Source organism: Gracilinanus agilis, chromosome 3 (assembly GCF_016433145.1).
Source record: "Gracilinanus agilis isolate LMUSP501 chromosome 3, AgileGrace, whole genome shotgun sequence".
NCBI classification, from domain to species: domain Eukaryota; kingdom Metazoa; phylum Chordata; class Mammalia; order Didelphimorphia; family Didelphidae; genus Gracilinanus; species Gracilinanus agilis.
The window spans coordinates 7704036-7723189 of NC_058132.1; the positions used below are offsets into that span (position 1 = coordinate 7704036).

Consider the following 19154-nt stretch of genomic DNA (forward strand, 5'->3'; position numbering starts at 1 on the left):
GTCCACGGGCGGCCATCCCCTATCCTAGAGCTGAGGGGGTCCCCACGCCATCCCCCGTCACCTTCTGGCCTTGCCTGGGCCATCCCCTGGGCATGGCCTGTGCCCACCCCCCTGGCACAGGGCAGAGCCCACAGAGGACCAAGCAGGACCCATACCCCTGCCTCAAGCCCCAGAGAGACACACTCTCTGTCTGAGACATGGGCACTGGCCAGCAGGGGCCCAAGATGGACAGAGGAGCCAGGCTGAAGGGCTGTAGAACCTCCTGGCTGACCCTGGGAGCGATGGGGAGCTCCCAGCCGTCTGTGGGGGGCAGTGCGGACACGGCCAGAGCCCACCTTCAGGAAAAACCACTTGGGCGGCCTGGTGCTGGGGAGTTGTGGCGGGGAGAGTGAGGAGGGACCCATTGAAGAAGTGCGGCTCCACGAGCACAGAGACTGGACTCCGAGGAGATGCTGGGGCTGAGCCAGTACTCTGGACAGCAGCCAGGAAGCCGTTGAGAGAGCTGAGCCACTAGGACTGGGGCCAAGTGAGGCTGCGGATGTGCCTGCGCACTCCTGTGTAGACGCGCCTCAAGAGATCCGTCTGTACCCATGTAAGAGAGCCGGAGCGTCTAGACCAACTCTAGGAATACACGGACACGTCTCCATGACAACGTCCATATTTATACCAGTGTAGACGGGATTTGTAAGAAGGCAGGTGGAGCCGTGGGTAGCGCCTGGCCCAGGCAGACCCTCCCAAGCCGCGGGAGGAGCCAAACACCACGGAAATGATGGAGAGATGTTGGTCTGCCCTCCGCCAACTCGCTCCTCCAGTAGACGCGACACCGGCCAGAATCGAGACTGGAGACGATAACGATGGACACTAGAGCCGGACACTTGCCCGGGGATAGAGGCGCAGCCAGGGCCCGTGTGCCAGGGCCGGAAAGCCATCTGAAGGAGGGCCAGTGGCAGATCGGGCCAGAGCGAGGATGGAGATCCCGCCGCTGACCCGGACAGAAGGCCTCAGCACTGACATACGGTGGGATGGGTGGGAGCCCAGGAGGGCACCAGGCTTCCTTCCAGGCTGAGCTTCTGGGTAGGCCAAAGCCTCGAGCCAGCTCTGCAGTGGACAGTGTCCCTAGACATCAAGAGGTAGCACAGCGGCTAGAGGGCCAAGCCTGGAGGCGGGAGGGCCTGGGTTCAAATCCAATCCCAGGCTCTTCCTAGCTGTGTGACCCTGGCCTAGTCACTTAACCCTGTTTGCATGGCCCTTACTGCTCTTCTGTCTTAGAACGGATACTAAGACCTAAGGTAAGGGCTCCAGGCAGGAAGCTCATACCTGGGAGGAGCCCAAGCCCCCAGCCCATGGGTCCCTTTGGGGGCAAGGAGGGGGCTTTACACCCCTCCAGCACTTAGCTGAGTGCCCAGCACACACAGCAGGGGCCCTCGGCATGCCCATTCTTGCCACAGCCAGCCAAGTCTTCCCCCGGCCTCCCCCATGTGCAGAGAGACCCCTCTCCTCCAGTGTCAGTGGGGGTTCTGGCTGGGCAAGGCCAGTTAAAGCAGCCTGGTGCTGCTCATTGGTGCTTGTGCTTTTCCTGTCTCTGTCTCCTTTCGGAGGTGAATGAGGGGAACCACCGTTCCTTAAGCACTTTATAAATGGGGTCTTGATCGCCATTTTACAGATGAAGAAACTGAGACAGGCTTGCCTGGAGTCATAGAGCTGTTATGTATCTGAGGTTAGATTTGAACTCAGATCTCCCTCCCTCTAAAAATAGAAGTACAGACTTCAGAGGCTTTTCTAGTACTTTATCACCTTTGTCAAACAAAGGAAAAAAATGTCTGAAGCATTCACTTTGCACCAACCTTTTTGCCTCAGTTTTTTCGACTGTAAAATGGGAGTAATGACAGCACCCGCCTCATCAGGTTATTGTAAGGATCAAATGGGAGAATACTTATAGAGCATTTAGCACAGGGGCTGGCGCATAGTAGGGATAATATAACTAAGTGCTGATTCCCTCCCACCCCCATCCAAAAGTCTTTCACCCTGGCAGGAAATAAGCACAATCATTAACATTTATTAAGTGCCTGCTGTGGGCCAGGCACTGTGCTGAAGAGCTTCTACACAAGGCTGGAGTGGTTCTGCCTCCCCTTTTGCCATATCCTCTGCCTTCCCCCAACCCTTTTTTCCTTAGCATCCCTCCCTGGCTGCAGCTCCGAGCCAGGGTCTGCACTTGCACTCGTGGTGCTTATTTATAGGACTGGATACACTTCTATTCTTCCTTTGTTGCTGGTTCTTTCTTCTATCTTGGGTTCTTATCGCCTTAAAAACGTTTTTTAAAGGAATATCTTTCTCTAACTCAGTGGTGCCCGAACTTTTTTGGCCTGCCACCCCCTTTCCAGAAAAAATATTACTTAGCCCCCTGGAAATTAGTTTTTTTTTTTTAATTTTAATAGCAATAGGAAAGATAAATGCACCTGTGGCCATCACCACCCTCTTGGATCACTGCAGCACCCACCAGGGGGCAGTGGCGCCCACCTTGGGAATCACTGGCTTAAATCATCTCATTTCCAAATATATTCCTCCCTAGAAAGGCACCCCCTATAATAAATAATTTTTAAAAATGAAAGGGGAGAAAAAGCACAATTCAGTTTCAGCCCACCATCACATATGCCGAGTTACATACCCATAGTGCCCCACTTCTGTTGTGATAAAGGAGGAAGGTGGATTTGGGGCCAAGCTTGGCCATTGTCGTAACACGTCTATCAGGTTTTTTGCTATTTCCCCATTCTTGCCCTTATCAGAGTACCCACTGTGTGCCAGGGGAGGCAGAGGCTATTATTATCCCCATTTGACCATCGAATGCCTATTATTTTCCTACTTTTGCTGCCTTCATCTTCCCACACTTCTTTACACTCCCAGTTATCTTTCCTTAACTCTTAGTAATATTCTATTCCTTTCGTGTGCCTCCATTGCTCAAGGTGCTGGCTTGGTAAATGTTTGGGCCTCTTTAGGAGGGCCTCACTTTAGTTAGGGCCTCACTTTCTGCCCAAAGGGACCTCTCCGTCAACTGTAGGCACATTTCATCTCTGAGCTCAATTCTAAACTTCTTTCCAGAATTCTCACCTCCTCTGGCAGAGTCCAGCTTGACTCTCGTGGTCACTCGTCTTCTTGGCCAATTTGCTAGTTGGGAGATAAAACAGCAAAATTGTGTCCATTTGTGTTTGTCTCTCTTGGACTAATCTTAGTGCAACAGGTTCAATACAAGAGAATGAGAAACAAACGTTTATTAATGCATCTACTGTGTGCCAGACCTGGGCAAGATCCTGGAGATACAAATGCAAAAGGGGATCTCTCAGTCTTCTCCTTATATTGTAAAGCTATAATCACCTAATTGTTTTAGTACTGGTTTAAAAAGAGAAGAGGAAGTGGGAATAAGTAAATTTGTTTAAATGCAGTAATGTGAACTCAACTCCATGTTGGCTAGACTTAAGAATTTGGCGAAAGCTGCCGGGAAACCTAAAAAGGACTTTGAGGCAAGGTAGGTTTTGACCCATGCCTTATGCCAGACTAAAGTCAAAATGAATGCATGAGCTGAATATTGAAAGCCACACCATAAAAGGTTCAGATTAGAACAAAACCAGAACATTTTTGCAGCTGTATCCAGAGGGCATCACTCTTTCCAAACCATTGATAGGAGTAATCACAAAAACTAAAATTGATGAGTTTGATGACATGAAATAAAAAAAAAACTTATGCAAGAACAAAATCAATGCAAGTAGTGTAAGAAGGGAAGTGATTGATTGGGAGAAAAAAAAACTTCATGACCAGTATCTCTTAGTAAGGCCATTGTATCCAGGATATGTAGGGAACAAAACAAATATGTAACTCCTAACCTCATTCCCCACTAGATAAGTGATCAAAGGGGATCCTCAAGTAGGGTTTTAAAATAAAAATTGTAAACTATTAGCAACTGTAGGAAAAAATGTGTTAGATAGCTAATTATAAGAAAGGTAATTCAAAACTTTTTTTTAAGCCCTTACCTTCTGCCTTAGTATCAGTTCTAAGACAGAAGAGCAGGAAAGGGCTAGGCCGTCAGGGTTAAGGGACTTGCTTAAGGACACACAGCTACGAAGTACCTGAGACAGGATTTAAATCCAGGTCCTGCCAACTTCAGGCCTGGTGCTCTATCCACTGTGCTACCTAGCAGCTTCTCAAAACAACTCTTAAGTTTCACCTCACACTCATCTGATTAGCGAATGGACAAAGAAGCCTTTATTAAGCTTTTCCTAAGTGCTGGGACTATAAGTACAAATAGGAGATAATCCCTGCATTCAAGGGGTTTACATTTTTTTTTTAAACCCTTAACTTCTATGTATTGGCTCCTAGGTGGAAGAGTTGTAAGGGTGGGCAATGGAGGTCAAGTGACTTGCCCAGGGTCACATAGCTGGGAAGTGTCTGAGGCCAGATTTGAACCCAGGACCTCCCATCTCTAGGCCTGACTCTCAATCCACTGAGCTACCCAGCTGCCCCTTAGGGGTTTACATTTAATATGGAAAAGCCAAATCTATAGGAGAGTGAAAGCCCAGCAAGAGTTTTGGTCTTGGGGATCTGAAGAACATTGAACTGATTCCTAGAGCAGCTCTGCCCCTTTCAGAGGCAATGGCCTTCTTGATTTAGTGACTGCGCCTAGAGCAGGGTACAGAAAGATTTGCAGATGCCAGGGGCCAAGGAGAGGTCGCCTCAGCCGACGAGGCTGGACGGGGCAGGAGGCGGGTGGCGATTTCAGGAGTTGTGGGGAAATGCTGTTCATTTGTGGAATGACACAATAAGAGCATTAGCTAACGTTGGCATGGTGCCTACGCGTGACGGGCACCGTGCCAAGCGCTTCACGACGATTGCCTTACCTGATCCTTACAACAACCCAGGGCAGGAGGTTCTGTTATTATCCCCAACTTATAGATGAGGAAAATGAGGCAGACTGCAGGGAATGACTTTCCCTGGGTTCCCCAGCTGAAAAGTGTCTGAGGCAGGAATTGAACTCACCTCAGTGTTCTGAGCACTGGGCTGCCTGGCAGTACCTTGAAGTTGACTGTGAATGACTAGTTTTTGGTTCTAATCCCTCAGACATTTCAGAACCACCCAAAATGCTGGGGAGAATGTGATGGAGTGTGAGCAGGAGATGAGGGGAAGGACCCTGTGGAGGGGAACAAGCCTCTGGAGCACAGCTGGCCCACACCAGGACCTCTTTTTTGGGTGCCCGGCCCTCTCGGGGCAGCCTGTGATGGACACAGAAGAAGGGTTTGGAGACTGGCCGGTGGGGACTATGCTTGGGAGTCACGGGGTCTGACTGGCGGTCTTCCTCACTTTGATCTTTCCCTCCAGACCCTGCCCTTCCCCAGGACAGGAGCCAAGAAGAAGGAATGGCTTCTGGGTGGCTGCCTGTCAGGCTCCAGGTGAGTCATTGTCCTTCTCTCTGTTCCTGGATGGTCTTGGCTCGTCTGAGTCCGATGCACAGATCTGGGGCTCTGTGACTCTCCCCCAGAACATTTGGGCCATTCGGATGGATGAAGACTCCCCTGATTTCCCGAGCTCATATGTCAGATGTTGGTAACCCCTATTACATTTCATCATGTTAGAGTCTGCCAGGGGCTGGCAAAGCATGGCCGAGGGCCAGATGTGGCTGGCACCTGTTTTTGTTCGTCCAGTTCTGAATCTGAGCTCTTGGGGAGTGCAGATTCTGACTTCCAGGGGCTTAGCCCATCCCGAGGTGATGTTTTAGGGGCCCTTTGGGAGAGGATAGGCAGGATCTGTTATCAGTAAAGCGAATCTTCATGTGGTACCAAGCCTCATGCCACGTGGGGTCCAGGGAGTGGAAGGAGGAGCCACAGAATGACCCAGGGCAGAGCTGAGAGATCTTGGGGCCTGCCAGGGCTGATCCAACCCACTGTGGTAAACACTGAACACCTGCTAAGTGTGGGCACTGTGCCACGTGCTGGGCATGCAGTTACTAAAAAGGCCAGCCCCTGCTCTCCAGGCCCTTACAGCAGAGAGGCAGATGCCCGCCCACCCCTGGAAGGAGCTCCCCACCACAGTCTGGATTCAGCCTCTGCTCGGAGACCTTCCATGGGGAAAACTCACTTTATTCCCTCCTGGGAAAGCCAAGCTTGTCCTGGCCCCAGGCCCGAGTTGGCCCCTTGGCAGCTTCCTCCCAGTGCTCTGGGTTCTGCCCTTCCCTCAGGGTTAACCCCTCATCCAGGAGCTCTTCCTTTGGTCAGTCGTGCCCCTCCTGAGCCTTCTCCCCAGGTTGCCCATCCTTATTCCACTCTGTCACTCCTCAAATGGCACGGACTGAAGACCTCCTCTGGACACCCTCTAGGCTACCAGTGACCCTCCTAAACAGTGACACTCAGAGCTGGATGTGAGGTTCTCACCTCCTTCCTGCTGTAGCCTTTGGGATTGGGCTCTGGGCTGGTCCCCTCAGGCACTCTCAGATGGGTTGGAGTCTTCTTAGACCAGATGCCAGTCTGGAAGAGGCAGCTGGGGCTGGGCCTTCCCCCTCAGGATTCATGCCTGGCTTCTGCCTCATTCTCCTGGCTGTCCGCTGTGGATTCGGGCCTCCACTGGTTCCTTCTTCCACGGCAGACCCTCGGGGGATTCTGGAGGTCATGCTGGTCTCTGAACAACATGAACAGCCCTCTCAAGGCTGGCATCTGTATGTGGGTGTCCCAGAGTGCTCAGAGGAGCAGAATCCTGCCCCAGTGGCCTGGGGGAGCTGCCCTGGCCCCTCCCCTCCTGCCCTGGTACTTGTTGGGGATTCTTTCTGACCTCTTTATCTTTCCCACTCGTGCCAGTCACCAGAAGGTACACCAACCCGCACCTGGCCAGAGGGTCTGCCATTCCTCCAGTTGGAGCCACAGCCCCATGCTCGGGCGCCATTTTCCTAGAGAGCCCACAACTCCAGATCTCCAGCCCTTGTCTTCTGTGGGCAGGCATGAGGAGGAGCTCAGCCGCGTCCTGTTGCCGTGGGTCCCTGCCCTAGAGCTGGCTGTCTCCTTCCAGAGCCTCTCTTATGCCCACACGAGTCACTGAAAGCAGGGAATAGTCACCCTCTTGCCCAGCTCGATGCCTGTCTTGGCCTCACTCTTCAGTTATGATTCAGCAGACAGTTAGTCGCCCCCCGACCCCCACTTCTCTTCTTCCTGGAGTCACATCAGGAGGCCAGAACAGAGGAAGGCCTGAGCAAACATAGAGCTGGGGAGGCCAGAGGAGGCCACCCACAGGACCCTAGAGGTAGAAGGGACCTCAGAAACCCTCTAGCTACCCCCATCTTACAGATGAGAAAGCCGGGGACCAAAGCTTTTGTCCTTGACCAGAGATCATGGCCTCCCCGGTGTCTATGACCCGTACCTGGCACAAGGTAGCTTTGGAGCCCCCGAACGGGGATTCAGACTTGTGATTAGATCCTAGAGTCCCACAAGCCAAGCACCCCCGAAACTTAACCCCCATGTCCAGCCTGGGCTGAGGGGGGCAGGGACTTGGGAGCAGCTGGAGCATGGGCCCATGTGCCGAGAGGCCAGCTTAGGTGACGCCTCGGATGCCCTGGGCCAGAAACACTGAGCTCCCCAGCTCCCAGGCTCTCGGTGGGGCACAGAGCCCTAGAAGGCTTAATACACAAGTCAGGGTGCATGGAAGAAATGCTTAGAGCCCAGGAGGAATGGGCCAGCCCATAGAAGAGGATGAAAACTAGAAATATCTCCTTTCTCCAGGAAATGCTGAGGGGGCCTCATCAGCCATAGCTCTGCCCACCCAGCTATAAGAAAAAGCCTCCAGTGCTTTAAGAACCTCTCCTGGATCACCCAAGGACACTGGGAGGGATGGTCCCGGCTGAGCGGGGCTGTGTTTGGTGTTTCAGCATCCAGTGACCTTCAGGGATGTTGCCGTGGACTTCTCGCTGGAGGAGTGGAGACGCCTGAGCCCGGCTCAGCGGGACCTATACAGGGAGGTGATGCTGGAGAACTATGAGAACCTGGTCTCTGTGGGTGAGGACAGCTGCCCCCTGTGGCCCCCATCTATCCCCTGTGGCCCCCATCTGTCCCCTGTGGCCCCCCATCTATCCCCTGTGGCTCCCATCTATCCCCTGAGGCACTTCTGCATTCTCCCTTTTGCCTTCCTGGAGGTCTGAAGGACCACCTTGTTTTTTGTTTAATGTGCAGGAATGGCCAAAAATGTATATCATTTGGGGTGCATCTGTCTGTCACTTAGATGCTCCCCATGCACAGGTTGTTCCCAGCTTCCTGTGGCCAGCCTTGAGGCTGTCAATTCTCTTCACTCCTTTCCCTTCAGTTGAAAATTCTCCATAGTCACAGGGCAGATGAAGAAAGAGCCTCCTCTCTCAGCAGGCTATGGGAGAAGGGAACTCATTTTCTTTCCAAACCCAGATCATCTGTGTGACCTGCTTTTGGATTTGGACAGACTTTTCCTCCCCATCTAGGATGGAACTCTGAGATGGCCCTGTCTCCAGTCCTTTCCCATTTCTATCCACAGGAGCAGGGCTGCCAGTGACCAAACCAGATGTGATCTTCCAGTTGGAAAGAGGAGAAACTCCATGGATGCTCAAAGCAGAGACCCCCAGAGTCATTTATCCAGGTGAGGGAGGGAGAGATTCCTTGTAAGTAGCTGGTCCACCAATCATGTAGGTGTTCTCCTTAAAGCCTTAAGGCATTTGGGGAAGAACTTAAGGTGGGAGGGGATTCTAGCATTAATTTAATTTTGTCATTTATTTCTTGTCTGTCACCACATATTTGCATCCTCTTAGAAATAGATGATCTTTCTCTTTTAACTATTGGGGGGCTGGACTTTTGATTCTGTCAATTATGTTGATTTGTAATTGATTCCGTTTTTTACTAGTTTTTCTAATACCCAATAGATAAAAAAATCAATGGAAAATTTTCAGAAAAAAAAGGGACAAACTGAACTAAAATAATGTTCTACCTCATTAATAATGAAAACCACATGGTACAGTCTTATGTCAGACAGTTTGCAAAGGCCATTAAAAGCAATGATACTGGGGGGGCAGCGAGGTGGCTCAGTGGTTAGAGAGCCAGGATTATCAGGGTTCAAGTATACTTCCTGTATACTTCCTAGCTGTGTGACTGTGGACAAGTCACTTCACCCCTATTGCCTAGCCCGCTTTTCCGTCTTGGAACCAATACACAGTATTGATTCCAAGATGGAAGGTAAGGGTTAAAAAAATAAAAGGCAATGACATTCAATGTGGGCAGTTTTGTGGAAATACAGGAACATACACTGCTGCTGGATTCTTTGGATTCTTCCTGTTTGTGATGTCCTATGGCCTGATGACATTCACTTTGCTCTGTTTGGCCATCATTAATAATTGGACATTGGGGTTCCCCCACCAGTTTTTGCTCTCCTGAATAATCTAGTATGAATCCTTTTGTATAAAGGTATGTGCTTTTGTCAGCGGGCTCCCTGGATCCCGCCGCTTGGATCGTATCCTGCTGTTCTTTTTTCCAGTAAGTGTATAACAGCTTCTAACCATCCCAGTGGCATAATCATGCGCCTGTTTCTCCACAGTCCCACCGACACTGAATTATTTCTGAGATTTTGGGGGGCCGATTTAATGGGTGTGAGGTGGCATCTCAGAGTTGTTTTCATTTGAAGGTTATAATTATTGGAGAACTCAAACAGTTTTTCAGGGGGTCGGTGATCATTTCTGATTTTTCCCTTGAAGATGCCATCTTCTGCCTCAACCATGTATCTGTTTAGAAACATCTTTCTCTGATGAATTTAGGTCTGGCACCATAATTTTTGAATAGGCTTTTTAAACCCCCTTCTAGGACTGCTTTTCTCCCCTGAGGCTGCTCCATTTTCTTTTATGTAAAATGTATGTGTTGCCTTTACAGTCTAACTGACGTACCAGCCACATTTCTGATTCTTTCCTAGAAGGGCTCCTCCCTCAGCGGGTGCTGCCTTTCCCTTGGTTGCACCCCGGAAACGTTTCAGCCCAGTAATTAGGGAAGGTCTCCTCTTGCCAGAGTTTGTCGATGCATCACGTTCACTGTAACGGGGCCTCCCCCCCCCTTCCCGGAGAGCATCATTTACACCGTTGTCTTCGGCAGGTCCAGCTCTTCGGGACTCCGTTTGGGATCTTCTTGGCACAGACCCCGGAGTGGTTTTCCATTTCCTTTTACAGATGAGGAAACTGAGGCAAACAGGGTTAAGTGGCTTGGCCAGAGTCGGGCAACTACTAAGTATCTGGAGCCAGATTTGGACTCCGGCCTTCCTGGCTCTGGGCGCTCTGGAGCCACTTCTAGGAAAGCATGAATGAATGGAGGCCAAAAGGGGGGCCACTAAAGCCAGGAGTCAGATCGGGCAGCGTCTCGGGGCCAGCAAGGCAGCTTTTCTTGAGGCTCTTTTCCACACGCTGGTGTGTGCTTATGAGAGGCCTGCAGGGGGCTTCGCCGGCCCTCCAAACACCCCAAGGGGGGCTTCTGCGAGGAGCTCCAAGCCCTCCCTGAGGGCCTCACAAGATGCGAGGGCCGTCCAGTGGGGCCCATCTGAGCACGTGCGCTCTCTGGTCACACCTTCGTATCGTTTTGTCTGAAGAAGCGGCAAACCGGAAAAAAGCAGAGCAGGGAGAGCTTCCCCGCAGCCCCGCAGGCTCAGGGTCCGGAGGGCCAGGCCGCCCCGATTTTGTGCCCCGGAGAGCTAGGAGGGGCCTTTACGGGATCCCCTCCACCACCCTCGCACCCAGGGCCTCTGTGGGGCGTGCTGCTTAGCTGCTGTCTTTTGTCACGAGGGCCGGAGCCAAGAGCAGGTGGCCAGCGAGGGGTCGCCGTACCAGAAAGGCTCCTCTTCCTAAATTAAAATCTGGCCTCAGACGCTTAACAGCTAGGTGACCCTGGATAAGTCACTTCACCCTGTTGGCCTCCATTTCCTCCTCCGTCAAAGGGGCCAACCAGTCCGTTTTCTTTGCCAAGAAAACCCCAAATGGGGTCACAGAGCCGGACAGCCAAAACACCCGAATGACTCAAAGCCCCCGTTTTCAGCGATCGCTCTTGTCTGTAGACGTGCATCGTGGGCCATCTGCTGCCCTTCCCCAAAGCGGGGTGAGGCCCCCCTCGTTTTCCTCGGCCGCTTTAGCCCAGCCCAAGGAAGATGGGGTTCCCGCCCCAGCCTCGCTCCTGGTCAGTCTCCCTGCCTGGTTTTGTGTTTTATTTTTATTCCCCACTTGCTGACCGCAGGCTTTTGTGTGTTTTATTTGAACAAACAGGCAGCCGGGCACGTTTTTGCTTTGGTGGGTCACGATTTCAAATTGTTTTCCATTTAGGGATTTTCCGAGCTCTTCCCTTGTGCCTGGCTTGGTGTCCCCCAAGAGCTCCATGGAGCGCCTCGTTCTGGCGGCCCCGGGCCGGAGAGGGTTTGTGGGGGGCAGAGACGCCCCATTTCTTCTGTCCCCTAGCGGCGGCCCGGCTCCCCCTCACTCTTCGTTGTACCCGGTCCGGAGGGAGGCCCTTCTTCTGCTGGCAGGGAAGGACTTGGCGCTGCTGACGGCGCTTTACGTCTTTCCTCAGATTCCCTTCGGGAGCCTCCAGGGACTTTGGCCGCCAGAAGTGGACCCAACGACACCGGCCCGTGTCCCGAGGCAGGAGGACGCGGGGGAGGAAGGGCAGAGGGCCAGGGCGGCCCTCCCCGGAGCGCCGCGAGCCAGGTGAGTGTCCCTGAAGGCGAGACCTCCGGGAGCCCTTCAGTCGGGGCCAGCCTCCGTCCTGGTTCCGATCCAGACTTGAGAGAGGGATGGAGAAGGTGGGAGTAGCGAGGATGGCCCAGCCCAGCCGGGCTGACCCTGGCGTCACAGACACACGCGTGACGGCGTCGGCTTTGGCCCTCCTTGCTGACCCGAATGAAGCGAGCCGCCTGCTTCGCGTTGGAATCCCGTTCCTGCACTCGTTCGCCCACTCCAGGCCTCATCGGGCATTTCTCGGCAGTCCGGCGGTGGCGCTGCGGTCAGCCTTGGGATGAGAAAGCCCGATAACGAGTTCTGCAAAAAAGGTGTAGGTGAAAAGGAAATGCGAGCTAATCCAGGACTTTAGCGTCAAGTGGTGCCATTCCAAAAATCACATAGAGAAAGCGTTACCAGAATTTTGTAATAATCCTCAGCCAGTGTGACTTTTACTAACCTAACATGAAATTGTTTTTCAGATCATTTTCCCCAAAACACCAAAACGACAAAGCGATCTCTTGGGTTTTTTGAATGTAAAGAAGGTGAAAACAGAGACAGAAAACAAGGGCAGGAAGGAGAATCCTTGCGAAGCTCTGACGCCGACGGGAGCCGCTTTTGGGTCCGCCGAACAACCCATCGCTGCAGAAAAGCCATCGTGTTCGCCAAAGGAGGACGGCGACAGCCTTTTGCTTCCGGACTGTTGGAACAAAAAACAAGCATTTCTGTTTACAGAGCAGTACAAGTGGCTTGAAATAAAAGGAGGTAAACTAGGCTGTAAGGATTGTTCCACGGTTCGGCACTTGGGAGTGGCGGCAGAAAAGCACGTCCATGTCTCCAAGGAGTGGAGCGCTTACTTAATAACCCCAAATGGCAGTAACAAAGTCACGAGGCAGGCGGCTCTGAGAAAGAAAATCAGGGAACACGACGTTTCCAAAGCCCACACGAAAATCCAGAATTTACTGAAAGAATCCGCTGACGACTCCATCTCAAATATAGTACGTAAACTAAACAATAAAAATATTGATGCTACCGTAAGGGTCTTCCAAACGGTTTATGGCTTAGTAAAGCGCAACCGGCCCTTATCGGATATTGAGGGGGCCATAGAAGTTCAGGAGAAAAACGGCGTAGACATAGGCAGCTGCCTACGGACACGGTACAGCGCCACGAGGATAGCGGAACACATCGCGAAGGAGATTCGGATGGAGCTCTTCAAGAGCATCGTAGAAGAGGAGGCCAAAATCTGCGTCATCCTCGATGAGGTGGCCACGATTTCGAAGAAGAGCACTCTAGTGATCCATCTGCAGTGCGAGGCTCCGTCTTCCCCTGCACCCACCATGGTCTTTGTCGCTTTAAGAGAATTGGCGTCCACCACCGCCCAGTGCGTCTTCGACACTCTGTTGTCTACTTTGGACGACTGCGGCTTCACGAATGACTATTTGAAAGCGAATTTAATTGCGTTTTGTTCTGATGGCGCTAGTAAAATTCTGGGAAGAAAGTCCGGACTACCTGCAAAGGTATTAGAAAACTTTCCCAAAATCATCTTTTGGCCCTGTTTAAATTATCGGTTGCAGTTATCACTTGATGATTCAATATCGGAAATAAAACAAGTTAATCATTTAAAAATGTTTCTGGACAAAATGTGTTCTATTTATCACCAATCCAATAAAAACCAAACTGAATTAGAAACTGTCGCTAAAGAACTTGAAATGGAAATAATTAAAATCGGCCAAGTCCTGGGCCCAAGATGGGCAGCATGCAGCTTACGCGCTGCTACTGCTCTTTGGCATGTATATCCTACGTTATATTCCCGTTTTTCCCATTCTTCTTCTTATTCTGGTTTGGTGAAGAGATTAGCTAACGTTCATTTCTTGCAAGACCTTGCTTTAATGATTGACATTCTTGAAGAGCTTTCATTTCTTTCAACTGCGATGCATTTGCAGTCGAGATCCACTGACATTCAGAAAGCACAAAAATTAATCAAATGCACCATCAAAGCTTTAGAAAGATTAAAGATCGTCCCAGGAAAGCATGAATCTCAGGTGGAAGATTTGATGAAGTCAGATAAGTTTAAAGGCATTCCATTTAATAAAAACAATACACTTCATCCTCTTCCTAGGAGTACGTTACTGGAAAATATAATTCAGCACATGAATTTGTGTCTCTTATCGGATGATGAGAACATTTTTCATTATTTTGATTTACTAGAACCATCTACTTGGTCTTTTGAGCAAGTAACTTCACCATGGAGAGCTGGTGAAAAAAACTTATATCGCTTAAGTGAAATTTTAAAATACGAAATTGATTTGGATGATTTTCGTAATTTTGTAGATAATGTAGAATCAAACAATGTTCCAATACCTGCAACAATCCAGAAAGCTAAAAAAATCATTAGCATCATTGCCATCGATACAGCTGAAGCTGAGAGAGGTTTTGGTTTAATGAATATGATTTGTACGAGGGTGAGAAACAGTTTAACAGTAAAACATGTATCAGATTTAATGACAATTAATTTATTGGGAAAAGAATTAGCAGATTGGGATGCAACTCCGTTTGTCAAATCATGGTTAAATTGCAACCATAGGCTGGCTACAGATACGAGGGTTCGGCAGAAGTCAACGAGAGCATTCTGTAAGAATCCATTGGCTCTATGGAATTGAGTAATAGAGAATGTATTTCATTATGGATTGTAAATTGTGTGCTGTGCATCCTTTATATCAGTAAAATGTATTGTAACTGTATATAGAGTCACTTAACCCTGTTTGCCTCTGTTTCCTCATTGGGTTGGAGAAGGAAATAGTTAACCACTCCAGTATCTTTGCTAAGAAGAATCCCAAATTGGACCCAAAGAGTTGGCTATGGCGAGGATGAACCCATTGGGAAAAGGAAGTGATGTCATAACAAAATACAGAAATAACAAAAGGAGACCCGTCGCCTCTGATGACAGAATTGACATGGTTTAAGCAACGTGTCCCTGAAGCGACTGAGCACAGTCAGTGAGAGTTCCACAAAGCGAAGGTTGGGAACGACTGAGGGAAGAACAACTTTCTTGTAGAGAGCTGCTGGGCGACGGTCAGAAGCGAGATGGGGAGCGTCGCTTCCTGCCCCGGAACGTTATTGCCTCCGCTTCATCCCGTCTCTCTTCGGTTCCGAGGTAGTTCTTTACATGTTTCCTCTCCCATTAGCCTGGAGACCTCTTCTGCCTGACACTCACCCAGGGCCTGCCGACTGACAGAAAAGTGCTCCATGGGTTTGGCAGAAGAAAAGCGGGGTGGTCACAGGCGGCGTGTCTGGAGGGCTCGGGGTCCCTGTAGGGCCTGCAGCAAAGAGCCGAAGACATCTGAAGCCAGCATCCTGCTCTCGGGACACCTGATGAAAGGACCGAGAACGAACTCCTGGGTGGCGTGAGGAGGGCTGCCTTTGCCTCGTGCCACTCTCCTTGACCAGAAGACAGTGTGCTCGAGCTCAGAGGTGGGAGTCGTTCGACCGCTCGTCGGCATCCGAGCCGGGTCCCAGAGGAGGGTCGCTGCTGGCCCGTCCAAAAGGGACTCCCTAAGGAAGAGCGGATCAGGCCTCAACAAGGAGGCACACAGGAGGTCACCTAGGAGCCGTTTCTGGGGGGGACTCCAGCCAAAAGGGAGCTACAGATGACCCCGAACTCTGTTTGCAAGAGTGTCACAGACTCGTGGGGGTGCCCCGTACCAACTACAGCTCCACTAAATATTTGTCTCTAAAAGCGGTCCCCGTCGTGACTAATGATGGAGGCTTGAGAGGATCCCCTCGAATGTCTGGGAGGCGAGTGGCTCACTCATTCTACCAGAGCCTGGCGTGAGGGGCGTTGGGTGAGCCCAGAGCGTCTGGGCCGTGGGAGGGACCTGGGATCCGTCCCGGAGGGCAGCTCGCCCTGTGGTTGAGAGCTGAGTAAAACGATTTTATCTACCTCTGTCTGCTGGTGTCTTTCCAGTCCTTGTTTTAATACCCAAAGTAGCAAATGACAAAAGTGGCCACGAAGGCTGTTTGAAGATTTCCAAGAGGGGAAGCAACCATTCCACTGTGGTCGTCATTCGGTCCCTTCAGCCGTAGCCATCTCTTCATAACCCCATTTGGAGTTTTCTTGGCTTCTCCAGCTCATTTACAGATGAGGTAAACAGAGTTAAGGGACTTGCCCAGGGTCATACAACTAGTGAGCATCAGAAACCAGACTTGAACCCTGGATTTCAGACCCTGCCCACTCTCCACTGCAGCACCACCGGCTTACCACTTTTGAGGCAGCTGTAACCGATAGGAAGTTTTTTCTCGATAGTGAGCCTAAATTTGCCTCTGCAACTTTCCCTCCGATGCGCCTGTGGCAGAACGAGACTGTCCCTGCTCCACATAAGAACCATCTGCCCGTTTGGAGGCATTACTGTGTGCCCCCGAGCCTTCTCCAGGATATACATGCCCAATTCCTTCAACTGACCTTCATCCGGCAGGCTCAGTGTCCTCCCGTGGCATTCCGGAATCGGAGGTCCTCGAGCCGGAGCACCCAGAGCACCCAGATGATACTGTAGGGGGTGGTGATGAAGTAAGATGAGCCTATCACACCTCTGCTCCTGGAAGTGGCATCCTTTCAATGTAGCCCCAAATTACATGAGCTTTTTGGACCTCTATCACACGGTTGGGTTATGTTGTTTTGATTTAACCCTCATCTTCCAAATTAGAATCAATACTATGTATTGGTTAAGAGGCAGAAGAGAGGTCAGGGTAGGCAATGGAGGTTAAGTGACCTGTCCAAGGTCACCCAGCTGGGAAGTGTCTAGGGCCGTATTTGTACCTAGGACCTCCCGTCTCTGGGCCTGGCTCTCAAGGCAATGAGCCATCTACCTGCCCCCAGTTGGCTCGTATTGTGCTTGTGGCCATTGAAACCTGCCGTGCTCTTTAAGAACAACAACTCCACATTATGCTTGTGATGGTGATTTTTGCATGCAAGTGCAGAGCATCATGTTCATCCCTGTTATATTTCATCTCCTTTTGGATTCTGATCATTATCCATCGTGTTACAATAACTGCCACTTTGGTATCATTTGAAAATTTCCTTAATACACTTATCCAAGTCCCTGGTAAAAATCTCAAAAAGGGCAGGGCCAAGGATCGGTTCCCAGGCCACTCTACTGGAACCATCCTACCATGATGACATCGAGGCATGAATAGTTACTTTTTAAATCTGGCCATCTGACCAGTTCTGAATCTATCCAATTGTATCATCATCTAAGCCACATCTCTCCATATACTCTACAGGAATATGGCGAGGTACTTTATCAAAGGCTTTGCTGAAATCTAGGAAAACTACATATATAGCCATCTCTCTCTATCTCAATCCTCTCATCTATTAATTTTGTAATGACATTAAAAAAGGAAATGAGGTTAGTATGGCATAACCTGTCCTGGATGAAGCCAGATTGGCTCTTTGTAATCATTGCTTCCCTTTCTAGATGGTCATGAACTATTCCTCTAATGATCCTTTATAGGTTTTTGCCAGGAATCCAAGTTGAATTTACTGGCCTGGAGTTTTTTAACTTTTCTTTCCTTTTTTGGGGAAATCAGTACAACTTTTGTCTCTTTCCAATCTTGTGGTACTTGCTCCAATTTTCATAATCATTCTGTAAGAATATAAAATTTAGGTTTTTATGCTAATATGAGAATTCTAAAGTAATATCATGGTTGCTGATTTAAAGATATCATAGCTTAAGTCAAAATGACTTTTAGTAGCTTTATTTACAAAGAGGTAGAAAGAGTGAAAATGAAAAATGTAGCTAAAGAGACAGATTTTAACAAGCCTACCAGCCCTTCTCCAGTGAAATGAGGCTCAGCCCCGTAGGGGCTTCCCCATGCCTGGTGGTGTCTTCAGTAAAAGTTCCACCAATGCAGCCTCCACCAAAACCAAGGCTGTAATCTCCAGCACCAATCTCTCCAGAAGCCAGGAAAGGAAGGCCAGCTACTTACTCACCCAAGACAAACTCCGAAGACCAAAGGCCAAATTCCAAGGCCAAGTCCTCCAAAACCAAAGTCCAAAGGAAAAGATCCAGGAGCAGTTCTCTAAGAAGTAATCCAAGAGCCAAAGTCAAGGTCCCCAGAGAGGAAGTTCAAGACCTTTTATAGTCCTTTTTCCACATCACTTCCTGTCCCTTCCTCCACTTTACTGGAACCAATTGTAGTCTTTCAATTTGCCTAGCACAGGCTAGGGGCAGGGCAGTGGCCTCTGGAGTTGTCACCCACTTTAGTAAGTGACTTGGAACTCTCTTTCTTAGTGTCAAGTAGGGGTATCTAAGTTTTTGACTGATTAATTTAAAAGTTGCTGATTGATAAACAAAGAAAGTTTGATTCACTCTTCACAATTCAAATATCATTGACAGCGACTTAGCAGTTGTATCTGCCATTTCAAGATACAGTTCATCAGGGACATGTGACTTGAATTCATCAAAGGCAGCTGTTAGCTATCTTACCATCTTCCTGCCCATCTCCTATTTAGGAGTCATTTTTGTTCTGACAATTCCAGTGCAGGGGTCACTCTCATTGAGGAAACTTTCTCTTCTCTCAGTCCCCAGGTACATTGTCCCATCCCTCCCAGATAAAAGTCCTAACCCTGCCTGATTGTCCCTTTTCTACCTGCAGGGCATTTAACAAACAAACAGATTTCTCTGTGTTTAGCTTCTCTCCCCAGGCTCTGAGTTTTAACATCCCTGACACTATTTTTACAGAACCACCCCACCATCTTCTATTCATCTTCTCTTACCTGGCCTTGCTTTCATCTTCTCTATGTCTTTTTTTAACCCAAGTTGTTCGGTGAGTTCAGTTTGCATTTGCCTCTTCAGACATATACCATATTTCATCATCTTTGGAATTGTGTCCCTTTGTGACTTGAGAATTTCATTTTTGAGTCTCTTCTATCCCTTCTGGGTTGACTTCCTCAAAAGCACTTTCTCCACAAGATCTTACCTACCTTTCCTCTGAATTCTTGGAGATGTGCTTTCACAAAATCTGGGGTGCACATTGGACTATGCCCACATTTCCTCTCCTCTGGCACAAATTCTAGTATGAAGTGCTTACTTCTGTAAAAAATTCCCACCATTTCTCCCTAGTTCTTCCCTGTTAGTGAGAATCAGGATCAAAATGGAATTTCCTCTTGTTAGTTCTTCCACTTTTTTGAAGGCCAAAATTATCTATAAGGCAAGTTGTGAAGTTAATAGCCACTTTATTTTTGGCAGAGAGAGAGCTCTGACATGTCTTGATCATTGAAGTCCTTGATCACTACTATATCATATCTCTGTGCCAGGCTCATTTTGATTTATTTTCCAAACTACTCATATATTTCCTTTTTTCTCTCTAGAGGGTCTGTTGAAAACACCAAGAATTTATTTCTGTTTTTCCCTCTTGACATACACTTAAATGCTCT

At 49.4% G+C, this 19154-nt stretch overlaps 2 protein-coding genes across 2 annotated transcripts; both read left to right on the forward strand.

Moving 5' to 3' along the window:
* The first annotated feature begins 7534 nt into the window (after positions 1-7534).
* Positions 7535-10864, forward strand: LOC123240701 (zinc finger protein 2-like). The gene is made up of 4 exons (XM_044668421.1): positions 7535-7544; positions 7902-8021; positions 8533-8628; positions 10782-10864. Exons 1-4 carry the CDS (start codon positions 7535-7537, stop codon positions 10862-10864), a joined length of 309 nt encoding a protein of 102 aa, XP_044524356.1.
* Positions 10865-11027: 163 nt separating this feature from the next.
* Positions 11028-14382, forward strand: KIAA1586 (KIAA1586 ortholog). The gene is made up of 5 exons (XM_044668422.1): positions 11028-11189; positions 11465-11501; positions 11577-11713; positions 11967-12056; positions 12205-14382. The coding sequence occupies exons 1-5, from the start codon at positions 11028-11030 to the stop codon at positions 14380-14382; spliced, it is 2604 nt and encodes an 867-aa protein (XP_044524357.1).
* The last annotated feature ends 4772 nt before the right edge of the window (positions 14383-19154 follow it).

Coding starts and splice junctions, on each gene's coding strand:
- LOC123240701 (XM_044668421.1), top strand. Junction 8,022..8,532: donor TGAGAACCTGGTCTCTGTGG/GTGAGGACAGCT, acceptor CCACAGGAGCAG/GGCTGCCAGTGACCAAACCA. Junction 8,629..10,781: donor CCCCAGAGTCATTTATCCAG/GTGAGGGAGGGA, acceptor CGTGCTGCTTAG/CTGCTGTCTTTTGTCACGAG.
- KIAA1586 (XM_044668422.1), top strand. CDS start 11,028: ATGACTCAAAGCCCCCGTTTTCAGCGATCGCTCTTGTCTGTAGACGTG. Junction 11,714..11,966: donor CCCGGAGCGCCGCGAGCCAG/GTGAGTGTCCCT, acceptor CGCCCACTCCAG/GCCTCATCGGGCATTTCTCG. Junction 12,057..12,204: donor ACGAGTTCTGCAAAAAAGGT/GTAGGTGAAAAG, acceptor ATTGTTTTTCAG/ATCATTTTCCCCAAAACACC.